Source organism: Salvelinus fontinalis, chromosome 3 (genome assembly GCF_029448725.1).
Source record: "Salvelinus fontinalis isolate EN_2023a chromosome 3, ASM2944872v1, whole genome shotgun sequence".
Classification (NCBI taxonomy): domain Eukaryota; kingdom Metazoa; phylum Chordata; class Actinopteri; order Salmoniformes; family Salmonidae; genus Salvelinus; species Salvelinus fontinalis.
In genome coordinates this window covers 59,037,424-59,062,070 of record NC_074667.1, presented here as the reverse complement: position 1 = coordinate 59,062,070, position 24,647 = coordinate 59,037,424, and the positions used below count along the sequence as shown (strand labels likewise).

The 24,647-nt window shown below is 42.5% G+C and overlaps 1 protein-coding gene and 1 long non-coding RNA gene across 2 annotated transcripts in view; both read right to left on the bottom strand.

Annotated features, from left to right (window-relative positions):
- LOC129851568 (mucin-2-like) overlaps positions 1 to 7,959 on the bottom strand; it is a 34,578-nt gene extending 26,619 nt beyond the window's left edge. Inside the window, exons 1-4 of the mRNA XM_055918177.1 lie at positions 7,932 to 7,959; positions 7,708 to 7,758; positions 5,281 to 5,328; positions 5,037 to 5,090 (exon numbers count right to left, since the gene is read on the bottom strand). Coding sequence (XP_055774152.1) covers positions 5,037 to 5,090; positions 5,281 to 5,328; positions 7,708 to 7,758; positions 7,932 to 7,959 — 181 coding nt within the window. The remainder of the gene's footprint in view (positions 1 to 5,036; positions 5,091 to 5,280; positions 5,329 to 7,707; positions 7,759 to 7,931) is intronic.
- An 800-nt stretch (positions 7,960 to 8,759) lies between these two features.
- On the bottom strand, positions 8,760 to 9,452 carry LOC129834833 (uncharacterized). Its single transcript, XR_008756312.1, has 3 exons — positions 9,393 to 9,452; positions 9,104 to 9,151; positions 8,760 to 8,786 (listed from the first exon to the last, which is right to left on the bottom strand). It is a non-coding gene; the product is annotated as an uncharacterized LOC129834833 (long non-coding RNA).
- Positions 9,453 to 24,647: the final 15,195 nt, after the last annotated feature.

Genomic DNA, 24,647 nt, shown 5'->3' with positions numbered 1-24,647 from the left:
CACAAGATGTTTATCTTTCATTTGCTGTATTGGACTTGTGATTTCATGAAATTATATTATATGATATTCCCTGTGGCGCTAGGCTAGGCTATGCTAGTCAGCGTTTCTGATGAGGAGGATCCCGGATCCGGGAGGGGGGGTCGGTAGAGGTATATTAATGGGGGGGACTATTTAATCAATTTTAGAGTAAGGCTTTAACGTAACAAAATGTGGAAAAAGTCAAGGTGTTTGAATACTTTCTGAATACGCTGTATATGGACTGAAAGAAACATTTAAGGAAAATAGCACCTTGATCTTCACCAATGGCCAGAAAAAGGTGACATAGACAACAGTACATAGTTTTTGCATTATCTTGAATATTCAAGATCAAATCATGTAAAATACTAACAAAGATGAGGGAATGGTCAAAGTCAATTTATTCTGCTTACTTTTTTGTTTTACAGAAGAGAGCATTTCAAATGGAGAAAAAAAACATAGGATTTGTATTTGCTGTACCTTAAAGGTCTTATAGAAGAGGGATTTATGTTTTATTTTATTTCACATTTATTTAACCAGGTAGGCCAGTTGAGAACAAGTTCTCATTTACAACTGCGACCTGGCCAAGAAAGCAAAGCAGTGCGACAAAAACAACACAGAGTTACACATAAACCAACGTACAGTCAATAACACAATAGAAAGATATATGTACAGTGTGTACAGTGTATATGGGAGGTAAGGGGGGAGCCACCCCTTTTCAACAAACAAAGCCATCCCCCATAGCATCATCGACCATCCTGACCGCTGGGCTCAAGTGTGCATCGAAACAGAATGTAAGCTCATATTATAACTGGACAAACATGTAATGAAGTTGTGTTCTCACACCATTTACATCTAAACCACTCCGCAGTCATTGGACTTCAAGGCTAGAATGTGTCTACAACACTGCACACTGAAGGAGCGACTGAGGTGCTGAGTAAGTTGAAATTCAACTGGGAACTTAGAAAATAACAAGTTAACAAGTAAACATGGAGGGAGATTTGAATAGCATTTAGGAAATCTACATTTTTCAGTTTTGATTATCTGATGTTGCCAACTATGTCAAAAAATGTAAAACCGAAATGTTATATTTTGTAGCTTGTAACAAAGTATGTGGGCAATATCAATATCAATACTTTTGCTGTAAGATCAGGCTTTTGGGGTTTGCTAACTTTTGCCGCAAAAATTGTTAAAATAAAATTATACTTTTCCCCCAGATTTTTTGGGTGCATCTGGATTATATTATAAGCATATTTCAACGCAAGATGAATTTCACCAAGAAAAATGTCTTTGCAATACCACTTTGGATCTTAATGACTTAATTTATCTTAATTTCCTAATTTACCTGTTTTTTGCATTATGTGTGAATATGTTACATATTTATTTATTTAAAATTGTCTGTATCTATCAATTTTGATCACAAATATATTCTATTTAGTAAAATGTATCAAACCGTTATGGAAGGAGACATCACACAGATGACAGAATAGATATAAATACACTATATATTTACTTAAAAAATGTTTAAAGGGGAGTATGCCCCGGACGCCTCCAAAATCCCCAAATAAAAATACTAACACATTAACAGATATTATGGATAGGCATGTAACACAAGCCAGGTGTCTATTTGTGATACTGTGAATTACGGCAGTTCCAAGCATTTTGGGGGCCCTAAGCGAGACTTGCCCACCAGCTTTAAAGTTAATGTCCTGCAATTCTACTCATTTTGCCATGGGGCAGAGAGAACTTTGCAGTTATTCAGCAAATTTCCTGAAATTCAACACGTGGTGCCATTGTCGTTGAAATAATTAAAATTCAGTTTTAAAGCTAATTTACTGCAATTCTAAACATTTTGCCATGACTTATGCCATGTTCATTTGATATCTGAGTGAGAGTGACTAACAAAATCATTGGGGGCCCCCTGGAGGTCAGGACCCCTGGGCAGTAATTTGGCCATTACTACAAGACTTAGATAGCTGGCGAGACTAACTAGGCCTAGCAATCTATAAAATCTTAGCTGACATGGGATAATTGAGTGACTGTCAGTGACTGACATAACAAGAGAAAAACTGCTGATGCAGAACCACATTTCGAAACTGCACGTTGTGTATTCTACTATCCTACGTTTTTTTCTGGAGGGGCCTCTAGTGGCTGCTTACTGTATGTCGCTTATAAATAGAAACGGCACTGCAGTAGATGTATTAGATACTTATTTACAGTAACATGATGTGTGATAAATAAAGGACATCCTGAAAGAAACAGTATTTCTGTGAGACATACAGAGAGCCAGTGGTGTAGTTTCAGTGTGTCTGCAGAAGACTGTACAACCCATCCGGCTGGGCTGAGGTTGCTGGTCTGTCGGAGATTGAGCTGTATACGTGGTACGTATCAGACTAGAGAAAAGAAACAAACAGTTTAACTTCAATCCTTTAATTCTACAGTAATGTAAATGTAATGTAACTTAAAAGGATGTAACATCAATCTGAAACGGAGAGCCGTTCACAATCATCAAACACAGTGGGTGATTCTGAACTTACATTGTCGTTTTCAGATGACTTTCCATTTTCTTCAACAGGGCCTGTACAACACAGAGGGAGCCTGAGTGAGTGAGTGAGTGAGTGAGTGAGTGAGTGAGTGAGTGAGTGAGTGAGTGAGTGAGTGAGTGAGTGAGTGAGTGAGTGAGTGAGTGAGTGAGTGAGTGTGTGTGTGTGTGGTTGCATGCCAATTTGCTGTACTTAATGTCCCTTCACACTTCTCCTCCTGACTCAAACCATCCTGTAGAAGTACAGCTCTATTCTCATGCTCTAACACATTATCTTATGTATAACTTATATACATAATTACTGATATGACTACGTCAGACCAACATACAAGCCTAAACAACTTTGAGTCCTATAAAAAGCCCTACATGTTATGAATCATTGGGATTGAATTAAATAGACAAACCTAATGGTATAGATGTGGATGGTACAGAAGTGATCAGGCTGTAGACCCCTGCATTCTCTGAATCAGCCTGGAGGAAAGAGAGAGAAAGATCCTTATTTTCCCTCAGACTGTCTGTCTGTCCATCTGAAACCAGTATGTATCTATATCCAAGGTAATTAATTTTGCTGTACTTACATTTTCATTTGCAGATTGCTTCACAGGATCTGCACCTCACAGAGAGAGACAAAGACACAAGTAAGAGGTTGTTTTTTTCTGGGGGGGGGGTCAGAAGAAGTGAAAATAACAGGGTTTGATGTCCCTTCACAGTTCCCCTCCTGACTCAAACCACCCTGGAGACGTACAGCTCGGTTCTCATGCTTTCAAGATGCTCTGACTAAAAAATGTAAGTTAGTATGGTTGGCATTGAGTGATTAAGTGTTATTGTGCTGAGTGTCCCAAATTCACGTCCCAGGTCAGGAAGACAGGGACAGAAGACCTTCTGTTACAAACTCACCTGAGGTCAAAAATGTGGATGGTACAGAGGTGATGAGAGAATAGAACCCAGCATCCCTTGAATCCAACATGCCTGCACTGCTCATAGCTCCCATCACCAAATCATCTAAAACAGAAACAAAATGAAAATGAAATTAGAATACGTGTTTGTACATGCATGTGTGTAGTTGTGTTAATAGTGTGTGCAGTGCTTGATGTATTTTGTTTGGAACATACATTGGCTATGATCATCCTGTCTGGCTGAAGGTCTGTACAACATAAAAGTATAAGAAGGTTGTGGTAAGAACATCTCATCATGGACAATACAGAGCTAAAGGTTGATACAATCTGCATCATATTCACAAGGGGAATTCTTACCTCTGAGAATTGGTTTTCTCTGAAAAAACAAATTAGGCTAAATGAATGATATTGAATATAGCCTACACTACACAAAAGGAGTTGATAGACTAACCCATGTCAAAGGCACTTACATTAATATGAGAAGGACAATGTTTGCAAATTATTTGTTATGCAGAATCAGAAGTACTCACTGATCCTCCTGCAGAGATAGACAGCTGTCAATCCCATCAAGAACACTCCCACTCCAGAAGCCACACCCACTGCTGCCTGCCATAATTGCACCGCTGTTTGGTGACATGATGTCATCAGAAGAGGTCATTAGCTCTAAATCCAAATGTAAATACTTCAATGGTAGACAGGTGTTAGAATACTACTTTATTATTAGTCTTGGTAAATGTTTCCAGTTTCATATATGTGAGAAAAGACAGCTAGTTAGCTAAACATTCTACATTTGAGTCTGTGAAGGAAAATGTTGTTTGTGCTTTTCTAACAACCAATTAGACTGGGTTCATGCTGTTGACTGATTGATCGTGACTGGGAGGAATCCTCACTATCAGTAGAAGCAATTTGGCAGTACGCCAAGAACATTGTTTTGAAAACCGAAAGGGGTGTCTCAGTTTCAAGATCTCAGCTTGAAGAGAAGAAGCCTCGTGAGGTATTGGTTGGTCACATGCATGAACCAAACGTTAATGATGAATTAATTATGAATAATTGATAACCTAAATCTTGAAAATATAACTTGTCTCTTAAAGCAGCATATAAGACAACTAATGGGACTTCCCCGACGGAGCTCCCGACCGACGTGTACTATAGTTGGAACCTCTCCAGCTTGCTGATAATAAATAATTATTAATTTCATATTGACTTCAGGTGTCCCTGATGGAAATTTCCACGACAAGTCATTTAGCAAAAGCTCTTATCCAGAGTGACATACATTAGTGCATTCATCTTAAGATAGCTAGGTGAGGCAACAACATATCACAATCACAACAAGTACATTTTCCCTCGACAAAGTAGTTATCAGCAAAGTCAGTGCTAGCAGGAAAAGACAAGTGCATTTTTGCTGTGGGATTACTAAATAAGGATACTTACCCAAAACTCTTTTTTGATCGTTTGAATTCACAACGCTGTCTGTGGAGCTTTGACCTCCTGTGCACATGCAAGAGAGAGACGGTTTGTTAACAGTTAACACACATCGCAACTTAGTAAACACCAATAAACAAAAATCGTGTGGCCATACTCACTTTCATTTGGACTCTTTGGTGTGTCAGTTGTCAAAGTAAGACTAACAGTCGCATCTAGTACAAAGCAAAGTCATTGGATCTGGTTATACAATAAGGCATCTTAATGGGATGATTTAATTAATCCAATATCAACCTCTTTTCTAGTAATTAGGCACATTTGTGATATAAAAAATAGTACAAAGACCTGGGTAAGACAATATGTATTTTTTTTCTCAGTTGTACTAACTAAAGATGACCAACACACCTGATGTAGGATTCACTGCTGTGCTGGGGGCCAAAGGAGAGGTCAACCCTGGTGAGAGGAGATGAGAAGAGAAATGTACATTTGTTTCATATCAAATAACAGCCCTGTCAATGTGAATGGGAGCGTGCTTGTTGTCTTGGCATCAAACTGCCAGGTCTCTGACCTAATCCCTATAGGCTGTCTCATCATTGTCGGTGATCAGGCCTACCACCATTCTGTCGTCGGCAAACTTAATGATGGTGTTGGAGACATGCATGACCACGCAGTTGTGGGTGAACAGGTAGTACACGAGGGGACTCAACACGCACCTTTGACAGGCCCCTGTGTTGAGGATCAATGAGGCAGATGTTGTTGTTGCCTACCCTTACACCGGGGGCGGCCCATCAGGAAGTCCAGGATCCAGTTGCGGAGGGAGGATTTTAGGCCCTGGGTACTTAGTTTAGTGATGAGCTTGAAGGGGAACTATGGTGTTGAATGCTGAGCTTTAGTCAGCAAACATCATTCTCACATAGGTGTTCCTTTTGTCCAGGTGGGAAAAGGCAGTGTGGAGACCAATAGCGATTGCGTCATTTGTGGATCTGTTGGAGCGGTATGTGAATTGTAGTGGGTCTAGGGTTTCTGGGTTGATGGTGTTGATGTGAGCCATGACCAGTCTTTGAAAGCACGTCATGGCTACCGATGTGACTGCTACGGGCCAGTAGTCATTTAGGCAGGTTACCTTGGTGTTCTCGGGTACAGGGAATATGGTGGTCTACTTAAAACATGTCGGTATTACAGACTCGGTTAGGGAGAGGTTGAAAATGTCAGTGAAGACACTTGCCAGTTGGTCAGTGCATGCTCTCAGTATGCGTCCTGGTAATCCATCTGGCCCTGCAACCTTGTGAATGTTGACCTGTTTAAAGGTCTTAGTCACATCGGCTACGGAGAACGTGATCTCACAGTCATCCGAAACAGCTGATGATCTCATGCATGGTTCAGTGTTGCTTGCCTTGAAGCAAGCATAGAAGGAATTTAGCTTGTTTGGTAGGCTTTCGTCACTGGGCAGCTCACGGTTGGGTTTCCATTGTAATCCGCAAATCTGCCACATCCGACGAGCGTCAGAGCCAGTGTAGTAAGATTCAATCTTAGCCCTGTATTACTGCTTTGCCTGTTTGATGGTTCGTCTGAGGGCATAGCGGGATTTATTATAAGCATCCGGATTAGTGTCCCGTTCCTTGAAAGCGGCAGCTCTAGCTTTTTGCTCAGTGCGGATGTTGCCTGTAATCCATGGCTTCTGGTTGGAATATGTACGTACAGATGAAGTCGGTGAATGATGTGGCGTACTCCTCAATGCCATCGGATGAATCCCAAAACATATTCCAGTCTGTGCTAGCAAAACAGTCCTGTAGCTTAGTATGCGTGTCATCTGACCACTTCCGTAATGAGCGAGTCACTGGTAAGTCCTGCTTGCGTTTTTACTTGTTAGCAGGAATCAGGAGGATAGAATTATGGTCAGATTTGCCAAATGGAGGGAGAGGGAGCTATTTGTATGCATATCTGTGTGTGGAGTAAAGGTGGTCTGGAGATTTTTTTCCCTCTGTTTGCACATTTGACATGCTGGTAGAAATTAGGTAAAATATTTTTACGTTTTCCTGCATTAAAGTCCCCAGCCACTAGGAGCGCCGCTTCTGTATGAGCATTCTCTTGTTTACAGCTCGTTGAGTGCGGTCTTAGTGCCTGCATCACTTTGTGGTGGTAAATAGACAGCTACGAAAAATATAGATTTCTCTTGGTAAATAGTGTGGTCTACAGCTTATCATGAGATATTCTACCTCAGGCGAGCAAGACCTCTCGACTTCCTTAATATTAGAGATTGCGCACCAGTTGTTATTGACAAATAGACACAGACCACCACCCCTCATCTTACTGGAGGTTTATTGTTCTGTCTTGACGATGCACGGAAGACCCAGCCAACTGTATATGATCCATGTTCTCGTTCAGCCATGACTCGGTAAAACATAAGCTACGGATGGTAAAGCAGGGTTATCTACGTGCAGACAAATTCTCATCAAACATCAGGATCTGCGGCCTGGTCTGTGGAGAGACGTAAATCTTTCTCCTTCAATTCATTAAAGAAAAAAATCTTCGCCCAGCGAGTAATCGCTGTTCTGATGTCCAGAAGCTATTTTCGGTCATAAGAGATGGTGACAGAAACATTATGCACAAAACAAGTCACAAACAACGCAAAAAAAACACCCAGAATGGCACAATTGGTTAGGAACCCGTATAACGGCAGCCATCCCCTCCGGGGGCAATTAATATCTAAGAAAAGTACAACAAAGTCAGTGACCGTACAAGCAGCCATGAATAAGTCTATGAGTAAACCTGTTGGAGCTTTAGTGAATGAGAGTGAATTAAACATATAATTGTAAAGTAAGGGGTAGTTACTAGTTGGTCTCACTGTGATGTCAGGGGTCAAAGTAGTAGTAACAGTCGAAACTGCTGGAAAGTAATTACAAGTCAATTTGGTATCTGATTACACAAATAGAAAGGTATTCATTATTTCTGTTAGAGAACAACACAACTCAGTCAGTAGAAAGATTAAATGCTCACAATTACATAATTTGGCATATTACTGTTAAAACCCAGAACCTTAAAAGCTTATGGTGTACCATGGGATGCCCCGTTAACATCCCACATAATGCTTACATGGATATTCCCTTCAATAACTTCTAGAATGGTCTCTAACACTTATGATTGCCTGCTGTCTGTTAAATGCTCTACATTGGGTGTCCCTCTAGTATGGAACCATGAAATGCAGGGATTGGGGCCTGCCCTGAACTGGGATACCATTTGGGAAATGTATTTGTTACCTCTAAAAACCCAGCACACCAGCTTATACATTATAAGATTATACATAGAAGTTATGCAACACCATTAAATGTTTTAAGATGAAGGTGATTCCTACTCCAATATGTGAGAGATGCTGAATGAATACTGTTGTAACACTAATGTTTTGGGAATGTCCTGTGGTGTCCCAGTTCTGGTCACATGTTTCAGATTTCCTTACAAAAATGTGTTTCCCTGTGAAGATCCACCTTTATTTTTGTTGAATGATAACTGGTTCAGAAAATAATAATTTATGCGGGGTTAACAGCAGCAAAAAAGGTTATCCTTAGTGGATTACCCCTACAATCCTCTTGCCTCAAACATGGTTATCATATTTTCAAGATATTGTTTGTATAGAGCGATCAGTGGCCATGATAAACAAAGCTCGGGCAAATACAATTGAGGCATGGGATGTATTAACCAAAACTCTATCAGATATCAACACCTCTTGAACAAGCAATGGACCTACATGGTAAGGGAGTTGGAGATAGACATTTTATTTTCTGAGAATAATATAGAATATTTTTTATTGTAAACTCCACTTCCTTCCTGTAAATGTCTAATTTGTCTGAGAAAAGACAGGTAGTCAGCTAGAGATGGATGCTTACCCAGAACGCTTTCTGTGGAGCTTTGACCTCCTGGGCACACACAAGAGAGAGACTGTTTAATAACAGGTAACACACAACACAACTTATTACGCCACTAAACTAAAATCATGTGGACTCTTTGGGGTGTCAGTTGTCAAAGTAGAACTAGCGGTCAAAACCTGGTGCAAAGCAAAGTCATTGGATCTGATTATACAAAAATAAATGTATCAAAATGGGTTGATTTAATTAATGAAATATCAACCTCTTTTTTAAATCAGGGGAAGTTTGTGAGTAAAAATCTGGGTAAAATAAAGCTATTCTATTTGTTTAGGTTCTATCTGCTAACTAGGTAAAGATGACTAGCACACCTGATGTAGGATTCACTGCTGTGCTGGGGGTCAAAGGAGAGGTCAACCCTGGTGAGAAGAGATTACACAAGAACACACGTAAATTCATTTAATATCTAAGGTCATTCAATAAGCATAAAGAGAGAAGTACACTACACATTACCTACAAATCAGATGGACTAAAAGTACACAAATCTGGACTGAAATTACAAGCAGCTATGAATGGGTCAATTCATAAATCGGATGGAGCTTTAGTGAATTAATGTTAACAAAAATATACATGTAAGTTAAAATTAGTGGGCCTACTTACTGGTAGTTGATCTCACTGGGGTGTCTGGGGTCAAAGTAGAAGTAACAGTCGAAACTACTGGGAAGCAATATGATTACACAAGAATAAGGTTTTACATTAACATTTTGTTCACTTCATTTTACAGGCTCGTAATCTAAACTCTTGACTACAATTGGTATTTGCTGAGATGGTAATTTAGAGGCCCAACACACCTTCTGTAGGACTCACTGTCGAGCTGGGAGGCAAAGTAGACCTAGGACCTGGAGTCAAACCCACTGAGAAAACCCATATTAATGAAATTAGCATTTTATTAATGATTTTATTAATGATTATCATGGTGTTGTTGGCCTTTTGAAATACCTTCATGATTTATCTATTCAAAGTGGGCAAAGTAGGACTATAAAAATCACTACGGACAGGTGGCTTCTAGCCCTGGTAGATTATATTTCTCCTCATTATAGAGATGATAAGACCAATTCATAAGGTGATAAAGTCTTTCAGAACAGATACGGTGTTGATTGTTGTTTACAGCTTCCTAGAATGAAGTCACCATGTTATCTAACAGCAGAAGCATAACAGCGAATAGATACGATCTAAACACTCGACTAGATGAACACAGACATTCTATTACTTGTGCTGATGATCCCAGACATTGGTGTTGAGGCTGGTGTCATATCTATAGAACAGCTTAATTATCTAACAGAACAGCTTCATTTACACATTAACACAACTATTCTTATTGCTGAAACCTGCTTTTCTTTGAAATAACAAAGTATAGTGTCACTATAAAAGCACAAATGTGTGGCCTACCTGCTATAGAAGGTGTCTTTATAGTTGTTGGATCACTGATGTGAACTCCCACCAGATCTGAAATCATTTGGGATTGAAATGTGGTATTTAGTTTGTTGGTCAGAATTAATATAGTCATACTAAGAAGATGCTAAAATCAATGTGAGTCAGATCATGAAGACCTGCAGCCCTGATAGATTTGTTTAGATAATGACTCACGTGCCAAGCTGTACCCATCACTGCGTGGAGAGAGAGAGTTTGGTCCTGAGCTCACTCTGTAGTCACAGCTCACCTCCTTACGCTTCACTGACTGTAGACGACTGATCAGATCACTATGTTTTGGAGTGAATTGACAGAACTGCTGTCCGTATGCTGAGGTGGCTTTTCTCTTCTTGATCTCTGCTGTGAAAAATGGCTGACTCTCCTCTCCAACATACAGGTTACAGGTGGTGTCAGGACTGACGAATCCAAGAATCAAACAGATGATGTTGAAGTCCTCATCAAAATGGACTGTTATGTCTGGTTTTGGATCTGTTGCGAAAGGACAGAGACTCCTTTTTGCATCACTCTCTTTGAATGTAATGTATATGTCACAAGTGACACTGACTCTTACTAAACTAGAGCCTGCCATTCTCTTTATATTACGTATCAGCATGTCTTATTTGATATCATGCATATTTATGAGTGCCATTTAATCATGTGTGCCTTCTGTTTACAACGATTGCCTTTCACTTAATTCCTTACATTCTCACATGTGAAATCAAATTGAATCGCACGGACTATTTTGCATGCTGGTATGGTGTGGAGTGATTCCACAGATCTCCCTCTCCCTGCTCGGGAGGAAGAGACAACCCCTGTTCGGGTAGAGCCAAACTAATCCTGCTCGGGTAGAACCGAATGAACAAACCCTGTTCGGGTAGAACCAAACTAATCCTGCTCGGGTAGAACCGAATGAACAAACCCTGTTCGGGTAGAACCGAATGACCAAACCCTGTTCGGGTAGAGCCAAACTAATCCTGCTCGGGTTGAACCGAATGAACAAACCCTGTTCGGGTAGAACCGAACGAACAAACCCTGCTCGGAAGGACCTGAATGAACATTGGCCACCGATCTGGAATCAACTGCTGTGTTAGTTTGGCCCGTTGCTTCTAGTTAGCCTACAGCCCTAAATCCCAGCTTATTTATATATAGGGCCGTGGTGATACTGTGTATTACTTTGTCAAGCTGAGTTTATAAAGAACCTTTGATTGTACTTTGGCCTGTCTCTGTGGTTGTTTGCCGTGGGATCTTAGAACTCTACTTTTGACATGTACATTTCAAATATTTATTGTCTTCACAACAACTATTTTAAAATGACATTGGATGAGATTGTGATTTAAACATAATCAATCAAGACAATCTGAATATAACATTTCTTACCAAGAATAGTAACAGAGACTGAACCACTGTGCATCGATGGAAAGTGAGTTTATACTGTGTAAAAACATATCAGTTTGATCTCAGCAGATGAACTTTGACCTGCCCACGAGAGCAGCTCAGTCCCCGTGAGTGAACTCGTACAGGGTGAGGGTTTAGGATCTCTCCCCTCTGTGTAGAAGTAACACTGAGACACAGAGACAGATGGAGGAGAGTCACAGCTCAGCTGAACTGAGTCTCTCTCTCTGATGACTGTAGAGCTGACTGTCAGCCTGGGAGGAGGTGGGTCTGTGAGATGAGGAGAATAGTGTCTATTCAAAAGTTGCATTTAAAAACCATTAGAGGTAAGCCATACATACTAACAGTATGTAAAATCCTTTGTTCAACTATGTCAGCATTTATGTTTGTACAAAGTACAGTAAATCCTATCATTATGTGAAATGAAGACGTTTAGGAAATACGACAGATCTCATTTTCAGAACAAGCATAATTAATACGGTATAACAGTGAAGTGTATAATTTTATAAACCACCTACTTACTCTGAACAGTGACTGAGACAGGATCACTGATAGGAGATATTTGAGACTTCTCTACAGTGTAGGAACACTTCACTTTGACCACAGCTGGAAATGTTTGATCTGCCCTCTTGAGCAGCTCTGTTCCTGTTATTGTCTGCGTACACGATGAGTCTGGAAGAATCTTCTCCCCCTCCATGTAGAAGTAACAGTGAGACACAGGGAGAGAGGGAGGAGTCTCACAACTCAGCTGAACTGATTCTGTCTCTCTGATGACTGTAGAACTCACTGTCAGCTGAGGAATGTCTGTGAGAATAGGGGAATTAAGCATTTAGCATTTAGTGGTTTTGGGAAATGTACTGATAGCCTAGCCCCTCCTTGTTACTTCAGACTTAAGGATCTTGAGTCCATTACTTTATGCAGCGACAGTATGGGAAATTAAGGAGATATAATATATTCCTTGATTGCTTCATGTAACAGCTAATAACAACACACAGTATGATAACATATCCTAAGAGGAACATGGTAATGATGGCACAACAGTACATTGTTTACAAACATTGAAATAGTCTTCTTACCCTGAATTGTGACTGTTGACGGCTCACTGTATATGGATCTAAACTGTGAACCTGTAGCACTGTACTGACATTGTATTTTGACCTCAGCTGGTGAACTCTGACCTGCCCACCCCACCAGTAGTGTTCCTGTGAGTGTCTGTTGACAGGGTGATGGTAGGGTGAATTCCACTTGCCCCTCTATTTTGAAGTAACACTCAGAGACAGATGGAGGAGTCTGACAGTTCAGTTGAACAGAGTCTCTCTCTTTGATGACTGCAGGAATCACTGTTAGACTGGGCTGAGGAAGATCTGTGAGATCAGAGGGATGATGGAGTGTCTTTTTTAATTGAATTATAAATTAATTTTCAATGTTTAACTACTCATACAGATAACGTACCACGTAATATCATATGAGTTTGAAAGAGAAAAACAATTAAGACACTGTTGTCTATTTAAGAAATAAACAATGAGAACGTGCCAGGAACAGCCCTTAGGAGGGAGTTATCACACAATAATCCTCGGCTTCGATGGGCATTTGACTTTTGTAAAACGGTTGCCAACATTTAAACAAAAGATGAAGGACATGTCATTCATTAAAGACGTATTATTGTTCTGAGTAAATGTGTTTTATTTTCATCCTTCCACCTGGACATATGCTCATTTTGGAACATTGCTATATGGGAACAGCCAAACAACGAAAGTGATGGATTTTTTTCTGACCAGAACTGTTCCAGAACTTGGGGAAGTGTGTCTGTGCTTGTGCTGCAGCGGCAGGTGCGCAAGACAAAACTTTACCAGCATCATATATATCGATGAATCGCTGTGACATATGAAATACAAGTGATAGTGTAATCAATCTGTAATAACTACGTAAAAAAGTAAAGAACGTGTTAAATTATTATGTGACGTACAGTCACATCCAGGTCCTGATTGGTCAACAAGCTTATTTGACGTTTCAAATAGTCTTATTTGATGGATAAAACAGCGTTATTTCCTGTGTATCTTTTTGAAATTCAAAGACCCAAATGGCTTTCCATACTTTCCAGTGAATGACACAGTGACGTCATGTACAGATGCGCGTGACTCTTGGCTGCAGTAAGAAAGCCACGCCATCTGCTCCCATTCAACATAGCCTAACGATTTTTGATACAGCACGTTGTTAGCTAGAATGCTAACGCTCACTGACATGGCCATTGGCTGTCGCAAAAGATAGCCAAAGAGTCATTTTACTGGTTGAAGTTGAAGTAATTTAAGTATAATGCAGTTGATTTGCGATGATGACACAAACATTATATTAAGCAGGACATTCATATGAGCCTTAAACTCCAATTATAATCCAAAAGTAGTGTGAAATGCGCTCATATGCAACATGGAAATAGAGGCTTTTTTGGTTGCCGTTCTATAAAAACTACAATGTATGCATCGCGCCGGGGCGGCAACGTTTGCTAACACAAAAAATGGTCTATTCACTATTCCATTTGACTGCTCAATCCACTATCACATCAGCCCAGCCAGGCAATTTATAAACTTGATCTCCACTGTGAAAAGCATCTAGATATTATATCCCATTTATTTTAGACTAGCATTTGGTTTTCAACAGCGGAGAATTGTGTTAAGATTTGTATTAACCTTGCTGTCTGTCTCCGACATTTGCAACATTGTTTCAATATTGAAATTACATCTCCAGCTGTCCCACAGTAATGAACAAATGTGTCGGGATGAGACAGTCTAGCACCTTTTCTCAGCCAGTCCAAGTCATGAATCAGTATATTTTTTATGGATATATACAAAGAAATGTCAACAGAAAAATATGAAATGCAGCTAGTTTTCAGTCATTCCAGCTTCATGTGAGGATCGACGCTGGAGAGAGGAAGCAGGTACAGGGAGAGCGGACATGAAACAGGAAAGGAACAGCGTCTGGACAGGGGACAAAATAATGACATCAATGCTGACACGGGGATGAAACAGAGGAAACAGACAAATAAAGTGGATGCAATCAAATAGTGATGGAGTCCAGATGGGTACAATGATGCGCAGGTGCACGTAACGATGGTGACAAATGTGCGTAATGATACGCAGTCTGGCACCCTCGAGTGCCAGAGAGGGAGAGCGGGAGCAGGCATGACACTTCAGTTTGAAGTGACTCTGTTAGCTGTGTATTGTAGTTGGCTAGCTCCTCTGAATAGTGTCCTGGAGAGAGAGCTCATTTTCTATGCCAGGCAAATCGCGCATCGAGTCAATTGCTCATTGTTATGGCTGAATCCCCACCAAAAATCTATAGAAAACAACTTAAACCTGTTTGGGCTGCAAGCCCGACGTCGGAACGAAAATGACAACAGCTGCAGGGCGCGAAATTCAAAATCTATTTTTTTTTTATATTTAACTTTCACACATTAACAAGTCCAATACAGCATTTGAAAGATAAACATCTTGTCAATCCAGCCAACATGTCCGATTTTTTAAATGTTTTACAGAGAAAACACCACATATATTTATGTTAGCTCACCACCAAATACAAAAGTGGACAGACACGTATGATTATGATTATGATGTATGAATTATGATTCAAGTAGCATGCACAAGCCAACCGAAATAAACTAAAACCAACCTAAAGAACCCAGAAAAAACTACCTCAGATGACAGTCATATAATATGTTACACAATAAATCTATGTTTTGTTCATAAAATGTGCATATTTTAGCTATAAATCAGTTTTACATTGATGCTACCATAAATGCTACCACATAGTTACAGTCTGAATCCAGACGGGAGTAGCCAGAGAAAATACAGACACCAACGTCGACTACTAATTACACCTCATAAAACATTTCAGAAAAACATATGGTGGATAGCTAATGAAAGACAGATATCGTGTGAATAGAGCCAATATATCCGATTTTTGAAGTGTTTTACAGCGAAAACACAATATATCGTTATATTAGCTAACAACATAAGCTATCATAAGGCAGCATTGATTCTAGTCAAGCGCTAGCCTAGCACAGTTAGCACAGTTAGCATTGAACAGTTCGACAGATATATGAAAAAGCATCCCAAATTGGGTCCTTATCTTTGTTGATATTCCATCAGAATGTTGTAATGGGGTCCAATGTCCAGTACAGTCTTTAGTTGGGTTCCAGAACGAAATATTTCCCTCTTTGGTTAGCAAGCACCACGGCTGTGCGGCGCTAAACTTTCTGTCTTCAAAACATTCTTCCAAAACATCACGTCTAAAGTCCAGAATAAATTGCAATAATATAATTAAAGTATATTGAAAAAACATACTTTAGGATGATTTTGTGACATGTATCAAATAATATCGAAGTCAGAGATCATATTCACCTTTATCGACCTTCTTCCAGTAGCCGAGACCAAATTCTGCCTCGCGCCCGGAAATTTTTTTTAACTGCGCAGGTCTCACAAGAAGGTGTGGTATTCAGTCCATGGACGAGATATTCGACTCCTTTCAATTCTCACTTCCGCATTACACCCTGATGAAGGCGTATGACGTGTTTCTACGGTCCTAAGTGTAATGACCTTTTATAGACAAGGTCTTAAAGAGACACATCGCATTTTGGAAATCTCAATTCGTCTGGGAAAATGGCTGTAAAAATATTTCTGTTCGACTTAGAGAAATAATTCAAACCTTTTTAGAAACTATAGACTGTTATCTATCCAACAGTAGTAAATATATGCATATTGTAAAATCAAAAATTTCTTAAGAGGCCGTTTGAAAATGTGCACATATTTTCCAGTTTTTTCAATATTCACCCTGCAGCCTGAAGAAGTTTTAAACAAATGCAAATGCAGCTTCTTTGCTGTTATTCTGGCTGCACTTGTCACGACTTCTACCGAAGTCGTTGCCTCTCCTTGTTCGGGCGGTGTTCGGCGGTCGACGTCACCGGTCTTCTAGACATCATCGATCCATTTTTCATTTTCCATTGGTTTTGTCTTGTCTTCCCACACACCTGTTTTCAATCACATCCATTACCTCTTGTGGATTTAACCCTCTGTTTCCCCTCATGTCTTTGTCAGAGATTGTTTCTTGTTAGAATAGTTTTTTATGTGTGTAGGTGCGCGACGGGTCTTCGTACCCATATTTGTTTATGTTCGTTTCTTATTAGTGTTATGGAGCATGTACTTGGACATTCATTAAAAGACTCCATTTTACACTCCGTTTGACTCTCCTGCGCCTGACTTCCCTTCCACCTATACACACGACTCTGACAGAATCTCTGACCCAAAATATGAAGTCAGCAGGAGAGGACACTACGCTCATGGAGGTGGAGGAACGCGTCCGGGAACAAACGGAGGAGATTGAATGTTTGAGCGCCGTCATGGATCGCATTGTCCAGAATATGGACCGCTGGGAGAGACAGGGAGTTTCTCCAGCGCCTCCACTCCCACAACCAGGGTATTCCTTGAACACTTTCTCCCCTCCTGAACCGAACAAAATCCATTTACCCTTACCCACTGGATACTACGGAGATACTGCCGGCTGCCAGGGTTTCCTCCTTAAACTGAAGTTGTATCTGGCCACGGTCTCCCCAGTACCATCGGACCGTGAGAAGAGTTGCGCCCTCGTCTCATGCCTCACCGGGAAAGCCCGGGAGTGGGCCAGCGCTGTGTGTAGAGAGGAGGATGCGGCGTTGGACCATTTTGAGGAGTTCATCCGCCATTTCCGGATGGTATTTGACCACCCATCCGAAGGCAAAGCGGCGGGTGAGCGCCTCTATCATCTGAGGCAGGAGACGAGGAGTGCACAGGAGTTTGCTTTGGAGTTTAGAACCTTGGCTGCCGGCGCTGGATGGAGCGACAGGGCCCTGATCGACCATTACCGCTGTAGTCTACGTGAGGACGTCCGTCGGGAGCTGGCCTGTAGAGACACCACCCTCAACTTCGACCAGCTGGTGGACATGTCCATCAGGCTGGACAACATGCTGGCTACTCGTGGACGTCTAGATCGGGGTCTGGTTGTTCCATCGTCCCACACCCTCTGTCCCGAACGTATGGAATTGGGAGGGATGGTGCGCAGGGAGACCGGAGGGGGTTCCCGCTCGAGCACCATCTATGGTCGCAGAGATCACACTGCTGGTCGGTGCCGGGTTGGTTCCTCTGGGAATAGAGAAGGCAGGCAGGGCACTCTGGCATCACCCCAGGTGAGTAGGCACCATTCTCATCCAGAGCATTCTGTCGCACTAATGTTTGTCCCTGTCACTTTTCCGGATTTTCCCCTGCATTCCCAATATAAGGCGCTAGTAGATTCAGGCGCAGCTGGGAATTTCATTAATAAAGTTTTGGCTCATAGTTTAGGGATCCCTATTGTTTCTGTGGATATGCCTTTCCCTATTCATGCCTTAGATAGTCGACCATTAGGTTCAGGGTTTATCAGGGAGGTCACCGCACCTTTGTGTATGATAACGCAGGAGGGTCACAAGGAGAAGATTAGTCTTTTCCTTATTGATTCTCCTGCGTATTCTGTGGTGCTAGGCCTACCCTGGTTAACTTGTCATAACCCCACTGTTTCTTGGCCACAGAGGGCTCTCACAGGGTGGTCGCGAGAGTGCTCAGGTAGGTGTTTAGGGGTTTCCTTTGGTGCTACTACGGTGGAAAGTCCAGACCAGGTCTCCACCGTGCGCATTCCCCCCGAATATGCCGATTTGGCTCTCGCCTTCTGTAAAAAGAAGGCGACTCAATTACCACCCCATCGACGGGGGGATTGAGCGATAGATCTCCTGGTAGACGCTGAAAATCCCAGGAGTCACGTGTATCCCCTGTCGCAAGCGGAGACGATGGCTATGGATACATATATCTCTGAATCCCTGCGTCAGGGGTTCATTCAGCCATCCATTTCACCAGCCTCTTCGAGTTTCTTTTTTTGTGAAGAAGAAGGATGGCGGTTTACGCCCGTGCATTGATTATCGATGTCTCAATAAAATCACGGTGAAATATAGTTACCCGTTACCTCTGATAAATACAGTTATTGAGTCAATGCACGGGGCACGCTTCTTCACAAAATTGGATCTCAGGAGTGCGTACAATCTAGTGCGTATTCGGAAGGGTGATGAGTGGAAGACTGCATTTAACACCACCTCAGGTCATTATGAGTACCTTGTCATGCCATATGGGTTGATGAATGCTCCATCAGTCTTCCAATCATTTGTAGATGAGATCTTCAGGGACCTGCACGGGCAGGGTGTAGTGGTGTATATCGATGATATTCTGATATACTCCGCTACACGCGCCGAGCATGTGTCCCTGGTGTGCAGGGTGCTTGGTCGCCTGTTGGAGCATGATCTATATGTCAAGGCTGAGAAATGCTTGTTCTTCCAACAATCCATCTCCTTCCTAGGGCATGGATTTCCACTTCAGGAGTGGAAATGGAGAGTGACCGCATTACAGCCGTGCGTAATTGGCCGACTCCAACCACGGTAAAGGAGGTGCAGCGTTTTTTAGGGTTTGCCAATTACTACCGGAGGTTTATCCGGGGTTTTGGTCAGGTGGCTGCTCCCATAACCTCACTGCTAAAGGGGGGCCCAGTGCGCTTGCAGTGGTCGGCTGAGGCGAACAGGGCTTTTGGACACCTGAAGACTCTGTTTACCTCGGTGCCTGTGTTGGCTCATCCGGATCCCTCTTTGCCATTCATAGTGGAGGTGGACGCATCCGAAGCTGGGATAGGAGCAGTGCTCTCTCAGCGTACGGGTGTGCCACTGAAGCTTCGCCCCTGTGCTTTCTTTTCGAAGAAGCTCAGCTCGGCGGAGCGAAACTATGATGTGGGGGACCGGGAGCTGTTAGCTGTCGTACAAGCCTTGAAGGCATGGAGGCATTGGCTTGAGGGGGCTAAACACCCTTTTCTCATCTGGACTGACCACCGCAATCTGGAGTACATCCGGCAGGCGAAGAGACTGAATCCTCGCCAGGCAAGGTGGGCCATGTTTTTCACTCGTTTTGTGTTTACCCTTACTTACAGACCAGGCTCCCAGAACGTCAAGGCAGACGCATTGTCTCGGCTGTATGACACAGAGGAGCGGTCCATGGATCCCACTCCCATACTCCCAGCTTCGTGTTTGGTGGCGCCAGTAGTGTGGGAGCTGGACGCGGACATTGAGCGGGCGTCACGTGCAGAGCCCTCTCCTCCTGAGTGTCCAGCTGGTCGTCTGTACGTTCCGTCTGCTGTCCGCGACCGATTGATCTATTGGGCTCACACGTCACCCTCCTCTGGTCATCCTGGGATAGGTCGGACGATGCGCTGTCTTGATGGGAGGTACTGGTGGCCCACTTTAGCCAAGGATGTGAGAATTTATGTTTCCTCCTGCTTGGTGTGCGCCCAGTGCAAGGCTCCTAGACACCTGCCCAGAGGTAAGCTTCAACCTTTACCCGTTCCTCAACGGCCGTGGTCGCTTTTTGATTTTTTGGACTGATCTTCCACCTTCACAGGGTTACACCACGATCCTGGTCGTTGTGGATTGGTTTTCGAAGTCCTGTCGTCTCCTCCCTTTGCCCGGTCTCCCTACGGCCTTACAAACTGCAGAGGCCCTGTTTACACACGTTTTCCGGCACTATGGGGTGCCTGAGGATATAGTGTCTGATCGGGGTCCCCAGTTCACATCAAGGGTCTGGAAGGCGTTCATGGAACGTCTGGGGATCTCGGTTAGTCTTACCTCAGGTTTTCACCCCGAGAGTAATGGGCAGGTGGAGCGAGTTAACCAGGATGTGGGCAGGTTTTTGCGGTCCTATTGCCAGGACCGGCCGGGGGAGTGGGCGAAGTTCGTGCCCTGGGCAGAGATGGCCCAGAACTTGCTACGTCACTCCTCCACTAACCTCACTCCTTTTCAATGTGTATTAGGGTATCAGCCGGTTCTGGCTCCTTGGCATCAGAGTCAGACCGTTGCTCTTGCGGTGGACAATTGGTTTCGGCGCGCTGAGGAAACCTGAGAGGCAGCCCACGTCCACCTTCAGCGCGCCATAAGGCGCCAGAAAATTGGCGCAGACCGTCGCCGCAGTGAGGCCCCGGTGTTCGCACCAGGGGACAGGGTCTGGCTCTCGACCCGAAACCTGCCCCTCCGCCTGCTCTGCCGGAAGCTAGGTCCGCGGTTTGTGGGGCCGTTTAAAGTCCTGAGGAGAGTGAACGAGGTATGTTATAGGTTACAACTGCCCACTAATTACCGTATTAACCCCTCGTTCCATGTGTCTCTCCTCAGGCCGGTGGTGGCTGGCCCGTTCCAGGAGGCTGAAGTGCGTGAAGTTCCTCCGCCTCCTCTTGACATCGAGGGGGTCCCGGCGTACTCTGTTCGATCCATTTTGGATTCGAGACGTCGGGCGAGGGGCCTTCAGTACCTCGTGGACTGGGAGGGGTACGGGCCGGAGGAGAGATGCTGGGTTCCGGTGGAGGACGTTTTAGATCCTTCCATGTTAAAAGAATTCCACCGCCTCCATCCGGATCGCCCTGCACCTCGCCCTCCGGGTCGTCCACGAGGCCGGTGTTGACGCGATGCTGGAGCCGCGCGTCGGGGGGGGGGGTACTGTCACGACTTCTGCCGAAGTCGTTACCTCTCCTTGTTCGGGCGGTGTTCGGCGGTCGACGTCACCGGTCTTCTAGACATCATCGATCCATTTTTCATTTTCCGTTGGTTTTGTCTTGTCTTCCCACACACCTGTTTTCAATCCCATCCATTACCTCTTGTGTATTTAACCCTCTGTTTCCCCTCATGTCTTTGTCCGAGATTGTTTCTTGTTAGTATTGTTTTTTATGTGTATAGGTGCGCGACGGGTCTTCGTACCCATATTTGTTTATGTTCGTTTCTTATTAGTGTTATGGAGCATGGACTTGGACATTTATTAAAAGACTCCATTTTACACTCCGTTTGACTCTCCTGCGCCTGACTTCCCTGCCACCTATACACACGACTCTGACAGCACTGTTTGACGTGACTGTGTTAGCCGAAGATTCCTAGCTAGCAAGCAAGGCATAAGAACATTGACAGCCATCATGGCAACGGAAGAATTAGAATGATCAACCAGCTGGCTTGGGTACCAACGCTAGATTTGTGTCGGGACTACACGGAGTATACCAAACAGTCACAGCATGGATTTTACAATATGTCAAAAGCATTCCACGGGGATGTTGACTCCAATGCTTCCCACAGTTGTGTCAAGTTGGCAGGATGTCCTTAGGGTGGTGGACCATTCTTGATACACACAGGAAACTGTTGAGCGTGAAAAACCCAGCACTGTTACAGTTCTGGCACCTACTAGAATACCCCGTTCAAACACACTTAAATATTTTGTCTTGCCCTTTCCCCCTCTGAATGGCACACATACACAATGCATGTCTTTAACCTGTCTAATCCCCTTCATCTATTTACTGATTTAAGTGGCTTTAACAAGTGAAATCAATATGGGATCATAGCTTTCACCTGGATTCGCCTGGTCAGTCTATGTCATGTTAATGTTTTGTATACCCAGTGTATACAGCATCTCGTGGAAGAATGAAATTGTATTAATAAATTCATCAAAATAACGTTTTTATTGAAAATATCAATCATTATTTGAATATTTTGGTAAACCGTTGTTTTGTCTGGTAGCCCAAAAAGTTACATATTGCAGCTTTAAATTCATAATAATGATACTGACCTTTGGCTTCGAGGTACTGGAAGGTATCTAGACATAACAAAATGGGTCATTAACATGCTCTTTTTGCCATTATGAAAAATAAGAAAACATGAGATGGGAACACTTTACACAAGCTGGCAAAGCGGAACAGTCTGTAATGCATTCACAGCCATGTTATCAAGCAGTGGTCATTCTTATCTGAACAAAATGTCAAATAATGACAGAGAAATATAAATCAATAGGATGATCAGTGGAATAAGACACACTTATTATAACAATAACATGTTGAAATATTAAGAGTTCCTAAAGTAAAAGACTAAAAGAGGGGAAAGAAGAATGGAATATCCTGTAGCACAAACAGATGATGGAATGGAAAAATAACTCACCGAAAAGGAGGATGAGCAAAAACAGATGACCAGCCTTATCAGGGATGAACAATGTCATTTTTTAGAGAGATACATACATACTCTTAGTCTGACTTCACAGAAGATGGGGGCAGTGACTGGGACAAAGAACACATGTTTCAATAGAAAAGCAGATGCGGAGATTGTTCACAGGAAAACCACAGATGTCTCATATGGCAACTGTGGGCTAATGTCATGTTGCAGAGGACGAGGCTGAACATTCAGAATAATTTATCTGTAATTATATTTAGGTTCTCAAGCTTTATTTTGTATCATTACTGCCGACAATTTGATTTTTATAACCAACAAACTAACTTGTCTGTTTGAGAAAATATTTATCTTCGACTTCTGTTTTAAGTTTTTAACTGCTGCACAAAGTTTAACTACAAAAACCCTGCATTTGTGGTTGAGAGTTTGACGATCTTTAAAATGTAGAAGGGTTTTCATATTGCATTTCATTTATGTTTGGTGAGTCATGTTTAATAATATGCCAGAGCAGTGAAGGTAAACTGATAAGCACAGAAAAGGAAAGGAAAGGATGGAAGGAAGGAAGGAACGGAGAAGAGAAGAAGAAGCGAGTTCACACTACTCGGACTGATCAGTTTACCTTGAATGCTCTAACTGGTACCTAAATGTCAGCGCCTGTTCAGGTAAACCGCGTCAGCCCCGGGAAGCCCCTTTGTTAATCAGGCCCTGGACGTACCCCAACAACAGAATGGTGTGGGCATATACCTGTATAAAAAAACATTAAATAAAATCAATATTAAATGATTGGCCAGCTCAGCCAGTGAGCCAACACGATATAATGTTTAATGAGGAAATGGCAAGCATTATCGAAACTGTATGTTTTGTGTAACAAGTCTAGGTATTTTTTATTTTTTATTATGCTTTGGCTACAAATAGGATTAGTGATGGGGCAACAAAGCTTCCTGGAGCATTGAGATTTTCCAGCTAATTGTCTAAAATAGGTTATATTCTCAAGGCTTTGATCAAGTGCACACTAGTGGCACCTGCTGGTCTAAAGAATTTAGAGCAGCTAAATAATTATGGATTATGTCCCACACCCCATAGAGTGTGTGCAGTGTGGCCTTTTTGTCTTCTACCAATCAGGTGGTTGTTCGACGAAATGAAGCTTTGGACGTCATTGATCACGTGCTTCTGATAAAGTGATACGGGCATCGGCACACTGTGATTTCAACGCATGCCTCTGAGCTCAGGCATCAAACGTAACATCAGAGGATGAATATAAACTGAGATCTCCACTGGACAGTTACTTTAATAGGCTCCTTGTGGCAACTAGGCTTTGTTAACCCAAGTAATTAAATCAAGAAAAATGTGATCCAAGTTGAATGGACTTTATTTTCTGAATGTGATAGTAGCTTACCTGCCAAATGAGCCAAACTTCATGGTACCAGTTTTGAATATAAAGTGGTGTTTATTAGATAAGTCAACATTATGACAAAAATGTTGAACATGGGCTTGGTGTTTAATATAATGTAGCTCAATGTGTGATCACTCTCCCTTACCAGCTTGCAGTCAGGGGTAGGGTCAAGGAGCCCAAGCCAAGGGCCACAGAGAACACTGATCCCAATGTAGAGAAGGTTCCAAAGGCTGCCATGGTTGGAGCCAAGAAGACTAAGGACAAGGAAGCCGGTAAACTGAATCCACTGAATTGATTGTGCTCATCACTCCTAGGATTTAGACATCACCCTATAATCTGCCCAATTGTATGGGATCATTGTTATTGAGCTCCACCAATGGGAATGGAGGACATTTAACATTGCTCATTCAATGACTTGTATGGGTATCTCACTTCCTCATTGTGTCCATGATTGCATGCATACAAACACATCACTAACTCTTGTCTCTAGAAGCTGAGAAGAAAAAGGCTACAGCCAAAAAGCAGAAGGAGAAACCTTGAGAGGCAAGTGTGGTTTCAGTTATGTTCTGACTATTGGCATTGTTAAAGTGGTTTTGGTGTATAG